This window comes from Callorhinus ursinus, unplaced genomic scaffold (genome assembly GCF_003265705.2).
Source record: "Callorhinus ursinus isolate GAN/ISIS: 27379988/994484 unplaced genomic scaffold, GSC_fseal_2.0 scaffold4, whole genome shotgun sequence".
In the NCBI taxonomy this organism is placed as follows: Eukaryota; Metazoa; Chordata; class Mammalia; order Carnivora; family Otariidae; genus Callorhinus; species Callorhinus ursinus.
Window position 1 is genome coordinate 1428187 of NW_027397066.1, and position 13021 is coordinate 1441207.

The window sequence follows — 13021 nt, forward strand, 5'->3', positions numbered from 1 at the left end:
TATGGGAGACTTGATCTTTACATCATTCCCTCTTAATACAGGTGCAATATGCATATACTCTAGAAAAGCCAGGAAACACAGATCCGCAAAAAATAGATGTGTGTTTTATAAACATGCGTGGTTGTGGCATGAGCAGAGGGGACCTGTGTTCCCTTCTGCTGTCGTACCTTGCACACCTTTCCTGAGCTTTTGCTGCCTTTTTTTTTTTTTTTAAGATTTTATTTGAGAGAGAGAGAGAGCATGAGCAGGGGAGGAGCAGAGGGAGAGGGAGAGGCAGACTCCCCGCTGAGCAGGGAGCCCAACGTGGGGCTTGATCCTGGAACCCGAGCCGAAGGCAGATATTTCACTGACTGAGCTGCCCAGATGCCCCAACTTTTGCTGCTTTTAAAAGCTCTGAGAACAGAAGACTCCATGGCTGGCGAACAAAGCCATGGGTGATGGACTGCGGACAGCGTCCAGGCCTCCCTGCTGCACCACACTCAGCAATTTAAACCTGTTTTCTCGTGTCTGCCTCCGTGAAGACGGGAGCAAAGGCTCTGCTTGGGGAAGTGGCTGTTCAGAAGGGGATTCTCCTGGCCCCAGGGGTGGAGGAGACAAGCCCTTTAGGGTGCTGCTGGGGCCCCGGGCAGCAGCCAGGCCGCCCCCCGCATCCTGAGGAGGGGTCAGCACTTACCAAGCACACAGCTCAAAGCCCCGGCTTCCACCCCTGCACTGTGGAGGCTCCAGATGCTCAAGGAGCAGGGAGTCAGGCAGAATAAGGACACATAGGCCACAGGGCTGCAGGGAGGGAGGGCGGGATGGTCGTACCTGGAGGCCCAGTACTGCAGGCCTGGACTCCACCAGCCCCCTCCCCTGGAGCTGCCCCTGCAGGGTGGCCCCCTGAAGCCACAAACATCCAGACCACACACACGGGCTGGGATGAGGGCAAGGACCCTGCTACGGAAGCTGGGCTGGACGGCTGCCAGCACCATGCTAAGGGGCAGTGGCCCAGAAGAGGTCCACTGCAGGGGCAGGAGTTGGAAAGAGAGAACCCAGGATGTGAGTGACCGGATGAGAGCCCCAATGTCCACCTCCAAATCCTAGGGTGTCCTGCTTGGCCAGCTGCCTTCCAAACCTTGGCAGCCCCTTATTTTCACTCAAGCTAGGACAGGTATGCTTCCCCCAGCCTAAAGGAGGTGGTGTGGGTGCCGGGAGGATGGACCATCACACATGTGAGACTCGAGGCTGGGCTCTGGGAATGGGCCCAGGGGTCCTGCAGTTGGCCCCCAAACCGGAGTCAGACAAATGAGAGGGACTGCCCCCGCTGAGGGGTTCTGTTTCAAATCTGTGAAACAGGGATGGCAAGGACATGTAGCCGCGGCACTCAACAGGGCCCCTGGGCAAAGCTCCCCATGAGTTTCATCAAAGGCACACGGTGATGTGTAGCAGGGATGGGAGGGACGTCATGGCAGACAGGCTGGGGACGGTGACCCAAGGAGCAAACAAGGACCAGAGAGAGGAGAGTGTGGAGGTCATCTAGAAAGCTGACACTGGTCAGGGTGCAAGGAGCCAGCCACGGGGCAGGGGGTGGGGCAGGTGGCTTGGGCCCCAGAAGCCAGGAGCGTAGGGAGCCCTGGGACTCCAGGCAGAAGACCATCGCCCAGCTATTTGGTATCAGCCTGTCTGAGGGGAAGTCGAGAGGAGCAAGGACTGAGGACTACGTGAATAAACTCTTCCACTCACTGAATAAGAAATGGGTAGTTGAACAAACCTACGTCTAGCGAAGAAATTGAAACTGTAGTTTAAAAACCTCCCCGTGAAAACTCTAGGCCCAAATGGCTTCACTGGTGAATTCTAACTAATATTTAAGGCAAAAATAGTACCCATTCTACACAGACTCTTCTGGAAAATTGAAGAAGTGGGAATGGTCCCCAACTCACCCTAGGCTCTCAGCTTTGCTCTGATACCCAATCCTGAAAAGGACTTTAAGAGAAAAGAAAACTGCTGCCTGACATTATTCACCATCAGATGCAAAATTCTTAACAAAATTTTAGCAAATCAAAGCCAACAATACATAAAAAGGGTAATACGTAGTGGCCAAGTAAGGTTCATCCCAGGAATGTAAGATTAACTCAACATCTAAATATCAATCAATGTCGTTTATCACATTAACAGACTAAAAAATAAAAACGATATGATCATCCCAAAATATGCAGAAAAAGCATTTCAGAAAACCCATCTATTCTTGATAAAAACTCTCAGCAAACTGGGGATAAAGGAGAACTTCCTGAACCTGCTTAAGGTGCCTATGAAAATCCTACAGCCAACAGTAGGTGTAGTAAATGTTTTCCCTCTGAGATCAGGAACAAGGCAAAAATATCCTGTGTCAGCTTTTCTATTCAACATTGTACTAGAGGTCCTTGCCAGGGCAAAAATGCAAGAAAAAGAAGTAAACAATATCCAATTGAAAAGGAGACATAAAATTGGCTTTTTTCACCGGTGACACCATCATCCATAGGATATCTGATGAATCTTCATAAGAACTACTATAACTAATGAAGTGAGTTTAGTAAAGTTGCAGGAGACGAGACCAATTTACAACACTCAATTACATCTCCCGATATTACCAACGAACAATTGGAAATTGAAATTACAAGACAATATAATTTACAATAGTGTCAAAAATATAAAATACTTAGAGAGAAATCTGACCTGAGAAAAGATGTGCAAGACTTCTACAGTAAAAACCATGAAACTTTGCTGAGAGAATTAAAAACATAAATAAAAGGAGAGATACACTATGTTCATGAATTGGAAGACTTGATACTATTAAGGGGTTAATTCTTCCCAAGTTGATCTGTAGATTCAACAAAATTCCAGTCCAAGTCCTAGAAGTCTTTGTTTTTGTTATTGCTTTTGTTTTTCCTATAAATTGACAACATGGTTCTAAAATTCACCTGAAATATAGAGGACCCAGCATAACCGAAACAACTTTGAAAAAGAAGAGAAAGTTGTAGATATATACTGCCTGATTTTAAGGCTCATTATAAAGCTACCATAATCAATACAGTGTGATATTGATGTCCATGCAGACAGATGAACAAAACAGACGAGTCAGTCCAGACATAAACCCACATGATATGGCTAACTGACTTGACAAAGGTGCAAAGGCAATTCAGTGGGGAAGGGACGGGCTTTCTCAACAAATCAGGCTGAAGCAATTGGCTTTCATTATGCAAAACAAAATAAAACTCTGATCCATACCTCACACCGTACACAAAGTTAGCCCCAAATGGATTATAGACATAAATGTAAAAACGAAAAGTATAAAGCTTCTAGAATGGAAGAAAAACCTCTGTGATCTGAGGTCATAAAAATAATTCTCACATATGACACCAAAATTGCAATCCAATCCAGGAAAGAAAAAAGTTGACAAGTTGTGGACTTCACCAAAATTAAAGACTTCTGTTCTTCAAAAGATACTCGGTACAAGAAGACAATGCACAGCCTGGGAGAAAATACTTGCAAATTATATCTGATAAAGGACCCCTGAATGAATGAAGAATGCTCAAAACTCAATAAGGAAAAACCCAAATGAAAGAAACAGCAAAAGGTTTGAATACAGTAGACGCTTCACCAGAGAAGACAGGCTGGTGGCAAAGGAGCACATGAAAAGATAGTCAACATCACTGATCACTGATCCTCAAGGACACACAGAGTGACACCACTGAGGATACCACTTCCCGCCATCGAAACAGCCCAGGTTAAAAAGCCTGACACCTTGGCCTTTGCTGGACCTACTGCCTGGGGCACATCCCCTCCGTCCCCCGCCCTCCATTCAGGTCTCAGGGGGTGTCACCGCCCCAAGGAGGCCTCCGCTGATTGCTCTGACTTTAGGAGCTGCCCCAGAGCCCACCTGTCACTCTCCATCTTATGCATCGATTTTATCTTCTTCCTGGCACTGCACCCCCACGGGGTGGGGCAGGTGGGGAAGGAGAGGGGAGCGGTCCTGCACTGGCAAAGGCAGAGGGAGTAGCAGGGTGGGAGGACCTGAGATGTCTGGGGTGCAGGGAGGCAGCCAGCCTGGAGGAAGGAGCTGTCTGGAATGAGGGGGGCCTTCTAGGGGGTTACCAGGGGGCGGAGGCCAGGACGGAGCTGTCCTGGGTGCCCACTCACCAGGCAGTCACCACCACCCCTCAGCCAGGCCAGCTCCACACCCGACTGTGAGCTCGTAAGAAGGACCCTGACACGGGGGAGGCCCATGAACGAGAAGGGCAGCACCCCTCCCAGGACCCCCACCCGAGTGCCTACCGGGTGCGGGACTCCCCGTGGCCTCACAGGGCTGTTGTTGCGACCCTGTGGGGTTCTAGCGGCACGGGCCGTGGTCACTGTGCTTGCTGCAGGGTGCATGGCGGGCGCGGTGAGGGGCTCAGGCAAGAGCCCAGCCCTGACCTGCCCTCTGAGCTCATGCCCAGGCTCGCTCCGGTCCCGCCCCGCATCGGCCGCGCAGCCCCATCACTTAGCAGTTGACTTGCTGGCAGTCATTACGCCTAATCTGTTTTTCAAGAGTCTAATTAATTCCAAGTCCGTCTCTATTTTTAACCCACTCAATCATCCTTGTTTTTCCTTCCAGGGATGTGACGTGGTGGAGGGTTCGCGCTCTTTGCACTGTGGGGGGACAGCTGCCCCAGGGACGGATGCCTGCAGCAGTGAGGCCTGCACCCAGCGTCCCGCCCCAGAAGGGCTCTGGCAGGAAGGGCAGCGACGGGCCTGTCCCGATGGGGCAGACAGAAGCCCAGGGCCCCACAGCTGCCAGAGAGAGGTCAGGGGTAGGCCCCGCCCCGCCCATCACCCCATCCTGAAACTGGTCTTCTGCCAAGCCCCAGGAAGAACCAGCAACGGGGCGGGGTGGGGGCAGGCCAGGAAATGGCTCCTCCACGTCTGGGGTCACTGAGTGGCCAGTCCGCCCAGGCAGCACAGTCCTTTCCGCTCACATCCCCTTTACCTTCGAAGGTGCCGGCTCAGGCCTTGTTCCCCGGGGCACCCCCAACCACCCCACTGCCTGCACCAGAACCCGAGGCTACAGATCACACACTGGAAAGGGACGCACACCCTTCCAGGTCGTGGAGGCCAGAAGATACCCGAGCGGGGCTGATCCCAGGCACAGAGGGCCCGGCCGGACTCGGTCGGCTAGAGGGAAAGCCGACTGGGTGACGCGTGCACACAGCACATCAGAAGAGCCCGCCCCACGCCTCTGGGGAAGGTTTCCACGTGATGGAGGCCTCGCCACCCACCACATGCTTCTGGAGGAAGCTCTGTCTGTGCAGCCATGTGCTGCCCTCCCCTGGGCTGGCCACGGAGGCGTGGTCGAGGTCCACAGGGTCTCAGACAGAGATCCCAAACAGTTCCCTCCGTCTGGGGAGGAGGGTCGATGGGGCCCAGGGGCCCGACACCCCTGAGGCTGGTTTCCAACCCCGGCAGTGGGCAGAAGAGCTAGGGGGGACCATGACGGGGTGGCAGCACACAGGAAGGCAAGGCATCCATCCGCTGGAGAAGGAGCCAGGCCAGAACCAAGCTCAGTCAGAGGTGACTCCGGAGGCTGGAGTCGTCCAGAGTCTGTCAGCTTGGGACACAGTCCCACCACAGTGCTCCAAGTCACCCTGCCCGGTGGTCACACCACCCATGTGGAGTGGTAAATGAGGCCTGGAAACAGTGAAATCTGGTGATGCGACGGGGAGGTAAAGTCAAGGTTGGTAACAGCAAGACGGCAAGGAGCAGTGAGTAACAATCCTGAGCCACGGCATGAGTAATAACGGGTGAGGAATGGCAAGTGATGAAAACAAATAACAACGAGGAAGACGCGGAGTAACAAGAAGGGACAATGTTCTGTGGCCTCAGCCCCTCCCCCAGAAGCCACCTGAGCAGGCGACCATTGTCAGCCCATTCTGCAGCTGACAAAACGGAGGCTCGGGGAGGCTGAGGTCAAGCATCCAGCCACAGGTGCCCTCCCTCCCCTGGACCCAGCCTCCCACTGCATCTGCAGGTGTGGGGGAACAGGTCCTCTGATACCACTACCCGAACAGGTGAGTGGTATCAGAGGTGAGGTATCACATCAGGTGAGACTGGCTAGCAGTTTCCCCCTGCAAGGACGGAGCGCTTGGTCAGAGCACACGTCACCTGTTTGGAGCAGAGGCTCAGAAGCCTGTGCCGAGAACAGCCCTTCCAGATTCTCACCATTTGACCCACAACGACAGCCAGGGAGGCCCACCAACTGCATGAGGGAGAGGCAGGGGGGACCGTCAGCCAGACTCTGAAATGCAGCGGGGGAACTCAATACTGCAGAGCAGGCCTCCAGAGCAGGACAGGCAACGAGGCGGCCTGAAGCCAGACTGGAGTGACCCTGCCTGTGCGTCAGGGTGGCCATCAGTCCCAACGGTCAGAGACAGTCTCAGAAGGCAGAGCCACCCGGACCTCCGAAACTGGGCCAGAGTTAGTGCTGAAACAAAGAAAGCCACAGCGCATGAGCCGGATGCCCTGGCCTTGGGGTGAAGAGGGATGGAAAGTGCACAACCAACCGGAGAAAAAAAGGGGAAGTGAGAACCGCAAGGTTTCTCTAGAATTTTCATAGATGTAATTACACAAAACGAAATGAAAGGCTTCTATAAATCAAAAGACACCAACACGTGGAATCAGGGGGCAAGGAGCACGTGGGGTAAATCTGTCCAGAGCAGACGCGCCAGGTAGAAGGAACGCTTTCAAGTCAGCAAACAAGTCATGAAAACCCAGTCAGAAAACAGGCAGAAGACGGGAGCGGTCGCTCTGCACACGGAGGAAGAAGTACCTGGGGGACCAACCGTCAGAGGGAAGCCAACGACAGCAACCAGGGCTTTGCGTTTTGCCTCTCAAGGCTCAGGGGGAGGGGGCACCCCGCTGTGATAAATCGATAAATCGGCACATGTCTGGAGAGCAATCTGACTGTACGTGGCGGTAGGTGGTACCTTTGCCGTGGTGACCCTACCGAGAATCGGCTCTAACGATACAACCACAGGGGCAGACACAGAACCCTAAGGGAGAGAGAGGCCACAAGGCTAACCTAACAGAAAAACACACAAAAATGGGAAAATGTAGAATGAACTAGATATGTCCTTGTGTCCTAAGGATACAGTAGAATTCAATGGAAATAGTGTTTTTCAAGCGCTTTACAGAGAAATGATCGTAATATGTAGTGAAAAAAATAAAACTGCTCATAGGATTCTGGGTGATTTTTATTTCCTTCTGTTGTTCTTCTTACGTTTTCAAAGTTTCTACAATGAACGGGGACCACATTTATAGTAAGAAAAAAAGAGAGCCCACAGTATTTTTCAAAGAAGGCAGCAGGATGGAAACACTCTAGTCAAATGTCCGTGGAAAGGACAAAAAGATGTGAGGCAGGCAGAGCCTCCACGCTGTAGACAAGTGGCTTATTCGGGCTTCAAGAGCATGGAAGGTTCTGGAACAGTGAGGTAAGTCTGGATAGGGAACGACAAGCTTTAAAAAAAATGCTAACTTTCCCTTTAAAAAGATCCTAACTTTTCCTGAAAAGGCAGGAGAGAAGCCAGTAAAAAAAGCCGAAGGACGCATGGTTCTAGAACATTCTTTCCAGGACTCTTCAGGGGGCCATGTCTCAGCACCCCGGCAACAGCACTGATGGAATTGGTCTGTGGTGCAGCGGGTTGAATGTAGGGCCTGGGGGAATGCCCCAGAGGGCGCTTCTCTGGCCCAGACCCTCCAGCCAGCCTGGCAGAGAGCCCAGTGCCTGGTCCTTCCACCTGGCTTCTGCTTGACCAGGAAAATTCACTCCCTGTGTCCTCGGGACAAGCAGACCCTCTGTCACAGCTCCGTGCACTTCCTGCCTGGGCCAGCTCTGTGTGGCTCGCAGAGGTGTGAGGCTGTGCCTGAGTGACCCCCTCGAGGGACCACGGGACCGAGAGCTCACGAGCACAGCTCCATGCCCGCTGCTCACTCCTCCCCCCACCGCCGGTCCCCGGGGCTGCCGAGGCACCTACGGGAGGTGGACAGGAGGCTGCAGGCCAGCCACCTCTCCGGGCGGTCTGAGCCGAGGCAGACACCAGCCTCCCCATCTGCAGGCTGCCCCTGCACTCGGGCCCCACGGTCTCCATCGTGAAGCCTCGAGACATCATGAGGACAGCAACACCCGACTTTCAGGAATCTCCCTGCTGGAATCTGGGTAAACTTTCCGCCTGTGTGAGGTTGGTCTTTTGTGTCTGTCCATGTTAACAGTACCACTGCTCTGTCACCTCCGCATTACTATTAGATCACGCTCCGTGAGGTCAGCTTGTGACGTGAGGGAACGGTGCTCCTGTCATATTTGCGGCTGGTGGACCACGGGCTCCATCTGCTGACACCTGGCTGACCTGATTCCGGCTGCCCCTGGCGCCAGGGGGTGGGGGGGCACCGCTCTCCAAGGCCCTGGCCCAGACGCATGACTGTCCTGATCACCAGCCACCTGCCACATTCTTCCCTCCTCAGGCCCTCTGCACCTTCTGGATAAAGCTTCCCGGGAAGATGGGACTGTCTCAAGGCCACGGTGGGGCTTCTTTCCTCTGCTCAGCTCAGCTTCAGCATTTGAGCAAAGCCGGATGGGGCCCGGGAAGCCATCTTCATGAGGCAAACGAGCGGTGTCCACCATGGAAAATGTCAGCAAAGCAGGAGACAGAGTAGGTGTCCACCGGCTGGACCAGAAAAGGGGGGGGGGCAGGTCAAAAACTGAAAAATCCACACACCCTGTGGAAGAATGTCTGATGATTTCCTATCATCCTTGCAGAAAGATGATTCACTTACCAATAATCAACCCTGTGCGGCGGGCCCTGAGGAAGAAAGCCGTCCAGCACGTTGTGACGATAATTCATTCCTCCGGACGCCACTGAGCTTGCATCTCAAAAACAGCTTTATCGGAAAGAGAAGACGTTTGCACCGTCTGTAACAGCCGAGTCCGGCACAACCCCGAGGCCAGCAGCAAGACCTGCCTGAGGGTGCGCTGGCTCAGCCACATGTGGCTGGATGGGAAGGTAAGCACACCTCTAGAAGCCATGATGGCCAGGCCTCCAAGCTAGAAGGCCGGGAGAGCAGGGCGGACGAGAGTGTTTGCAGGGTGAGGCCTTGGGGGTGGGGGGGAGAATGCATGTGTGTACATCTTTGCTTTTATTTTTAAAATTGAAAGGCAAACTGTAAAAAACTTTAATACTGTTACCTTTAGGAAGAGCAAGGTGAAGAGATAAACTTCTCTGGATACACTGTAGTTTATAGATTTGATGGTAACCAAGCAAATATTTGAGATAATTATACAATTAAATGTCAATGACCATCTCTACACATCTCGTGCTAAATGGGGTAAAATGACCTACTGTAACACCGGGGGCTTAGTCGCGTGCTCAAAGGACAAAGGAGCCAGTTAACCAACTCTGGGGCCGCAATGAGCGCTGGCAAGGATGTAGAGAACGCGGGGCCCAGCGCATGATCGGCGGGAGCATGCACCGTGGAGGCTCCAGGAAACAGCTGACAGCCCCTCAAAAAGCTGCAGCGTCAGCATATGATCCACCAAGTCTCCTCCTGCATCTACACCCAGAAGAAAGAAAACCTCTGACCACACAGGAGTGTGGACGCAATTCTGCAGAGCAATGTCATTCATGACAGCCGACGTACAAACGACACCCGCCTACCGGCGGATGAACGGATAGACAGACCGTGGCCCATCTGTCCAGCGGAATATTATTCAGCCACAAAAAGGAAGAAGCACCACCGACGTTTGCCCCAACACTGACGAGCCTTGGAGACATCACGCTCAGGGAACGGAGACAGGCATCAAAGCTCACATACCGTGTGATGCTGTGCATGGAACTGTCCAGAAGAGGCAAATCCACGGAGATGGACAGTAAGTTAGTGGTCGTCTGGGGCTCCGGGAGGGGTGGGGAGTGACTGCAGACCCCACGCGGAGCTGCCTGGGGGACGTGGAATGGTGGCCCTGACACCCGTGAGGTCCTGGCCAGCCCCTGTCACACTCTGCTGTAGGACTGTGGCCACGGGGACTGTGTCCAGCTTCCAGCCTGAACTCCCCCCCAACCCCCGTCCTCCCACCTCCTGCCAGCAGACCCAGCAGGCAGGGCCCCAGTGAGAGGACCAGGGGTTGTGACAATACAACAGTCGCATGTGAGCCCAGCACCCCCTTCCCAATGCTGAGGACATAGAAGGCACATGGCGGGCGTGGGGGCAACGCTCACTGAATGTGCCTCATCAGGATATGTCCAGGGTGTGGGGAGCAAGGGAAGGGAGAGTGGCCTTGAGTCAAAAGAGGTTTGCAGATGCCGGGGCCCTGCAGACCCACGCCCCCCCCCCCAAGCCCACCTTTCCTCGTCCCTTGCCTCTGGAGGAGAGCACAGGAGACCCCCTGGGAGGGCAGGGCGGGGAGAGAGCAGAGTCCTGGGGGCACTGCCTGAGAACATAGCCAGGGCGGCCCCAGGGTGGTCCCAGGATCCCAGCACGGCCCCCAGGGGCTCCATGCCCACTGCTGAGCATCCACACAACTAACTGCAGCCCCACGGGAGCTAAGCAGCGTGCGGGTCAGGTGGGCGCTGGGCCAAGGCCACCACAGTGATCAAAGTGGAAAGCATGCTCAGGGGTGGCCGCTGCCCAGTCCCTGCCCCCACCCCGCCCCCGGACAGACATGGATCACCTGGGGCCAGGATGGGCCACGGTGGTGAAAGGGGGTGGGCAGAGGGCTTGGCGCTGTGCCCACATCACCTGAGAGGTGCCTGTAACATCAGAAGGAGGGTGGGGTCAGGGACTCACGGGGGGACATTTCTCCGCTGGACTGGGCGACCAGGCTGACATACGCTGCTTAAATGCCCGCAGCGTAGGTGTCCCACACCGGCCACCTCCCCCCACCCCCACACCTGAGAGCCCCGTGGGAACGAGCCCTGAGTGCAAAGAGAGGAATCCAGGCGCGGGCAGAGACGGCTCTTACCTGGAGCCCGACAGGCACTGAGGCTCCTCCTCGGCCGCCTCTCCCTGCTGACTCCCCACCCTGGCCTTCGAGGGCTGCCCCTTGTCCTGCAGTCCAGCCTGAGGCTCCCTTGTGGGACCCGTGCCATTGCCCGCTCCAGGTGACCCGTCTGCTGTGTCCAGCTGAGGCCCCGAGGTGTGTGTCAGGCACTTGGAAATGGGGGCGTCCTCTGAGGGCAGTGCCTCCGGCACAGGCCGGGCCTCCTCCGGTCTCTGGGCTGGGCCCTTGGCGCTGGCCTTGGCGGAGCCGAGGTCAGAGGTGCTGATGACGCTTCCCGGGCCACACTTGTCCCGCAGACTCTGGGCGGCAGGGTCCTCCCTGCCGCCCCCACAGCCCCCGCAGCACACACAGGAGTTAAGGAGGCAGCTGGTGGCCGCGGTGCTGAGTTGGTGGGAGCCACCGCCTGTCCCCTCGGCCACAGGCTCCGACAGGGAGACACCGTCCCTGGAGGCCTCTGTGGCGGTGACGGCAGAGCCCACGGCGGGCGTCGACTTGGGGTTGAAGATGACGGTGGCCGAGAGCTTCATGCCCCCGGTCCGGTGGGCGATCGTCTCCGCAGCGTCCACGCTCCCCCGCCAGCCGTCCAGGTGCGGCTGCCCGTCCAGGCAGCTGCAGGAGTTGGGGCCCAGCGCCCACATCTTGTCGTGAGGGACGTCGTTGTTATTGCTCAGGTCCCCCTCCTCCACCTCTCTGCACCCCCCGCCCTGCCCTCTCTCCTGGGGGTCAGCGCTGGCACTGCCCGCCCACCCGGACAGGCCGCCCAGGGCCTCTGCGGCCCCCTCCACGTCATCCATGAAGAACACCCTTCCTTCCTCCTCGTCACTGCCCGGCCGCAGCCGTGTACTGCCTGGGGACGCCTCCCCACGGGGGCTGCCCTCCACCCCTGGCCGGCGTGCGGGGGACTGGCAGGCGCTGGGCGGGGAGAGGAGGGACGACATCTCGTCCCCCGCCCTGTGGACCATGCGGTTGAGCTGCTCCAGCTCCTGGTCGTCGTACTGCATGGAGCAGGCCAGCTCCGCCTCCGGGTTCTTGGCCTTGGCTGAGAGTAGCTCCTCGGCGGGTAGGGGTGAGGGGAAGGCCGGTGCCAGGGCTGGGGGCACCTGGGGGTCTGCCCGGATGGGGAACTCCACGTCTTGGGAAATGCAGAGGTTCCTTTCCAGTGTGTGAAGCTCGTCCTCGGTCAGGGTCTGCAGCAAATCCCTACAGGGGTCAAGACAAAAACCACGGGTGAGGGTCCCAAAGGCCACACCAGCCCCCTGGCTGAGAGCAGACGGACACAGCGTGCTTGACAACTGCATCCACAGGGAAGCAACAAGGTGTCTATGGGGATCCTCCCGAGCCACAGGTCGGACGGCGGCCATGGGGATGGATGACTGCCTTCCTGCGATGGTTTCTTGCTCAAAAGTGAGGCTCTAACAACTCTTGTGGAAAACAAGAAGGCCCTGGTTCTCAGGGATGCGATCATCATGTTAAGAAAACAAATTAGGAGTGAAAACAAAATGTTGGTTCACATATAGGCTCTCACTCCACACGTGTTCTCGAGGGCCCTTTCTGTGCCAGACGGGAAGACGTGCAGGCACAGCTCAGGCCTGTCGCACACTTGGGGCTACCTTGGAAGACGCAGGTAATAAACACCGTTTCTGTGAATGATGACTTCATCACAACAGCAGCTACAACAAAAGAAAAGGCCTACCGGCAGGAGGGCACATCAACACATCTGACATAGTCTGGGGAGGCTTCCTGGAGGAAGGGGCACCGAGCCAGTGACCTGAAGGGAGTTAATGTGGCCTGGGATGCGTCTAGAGCAGCTCTACGCGGATGCACCTTGCTCTCTGCCAGTGTAGGTCTGAGTCCAGATTAAAGACTCCCGTACAGTCTTGGAAATGCACGGAAAAGTGTACTTCCCGGAAACACGCAGCCTGTGACTCTTCATAAACTGAGCACGCCCATGCGGACAGCACCCAGATCCAATGGCAGGCAGTG

The 13021-nt window shown here is 55.6% G+C and overlaps 1 protein-coding gene across 3 annotated transcripts in view; it reads right to left on the reverse strand.

The window, feature by feature from the left end:
- The window catches only part of ZFYVE28 (zinc finger FYVE-type containing 28), a 105988-nt gene that overhangs the window by 13423 nt on the left and 79544 nt on the right, over positions 1-13021 (reverse strand). For all 3 annotated transcript variants that reach the window (XM_073891315.1, XM_025887399.2, XM_073891316.1), the window contains exon 8: positions 11000-12238. In XM_073891315.1, the coding sequence (XP_073747416.1) occupies positions 11000-12238 (1239 nt within the window). The remainder of the gene's footprint in view (positions 1-10999; positions 12239-13021) is intronic.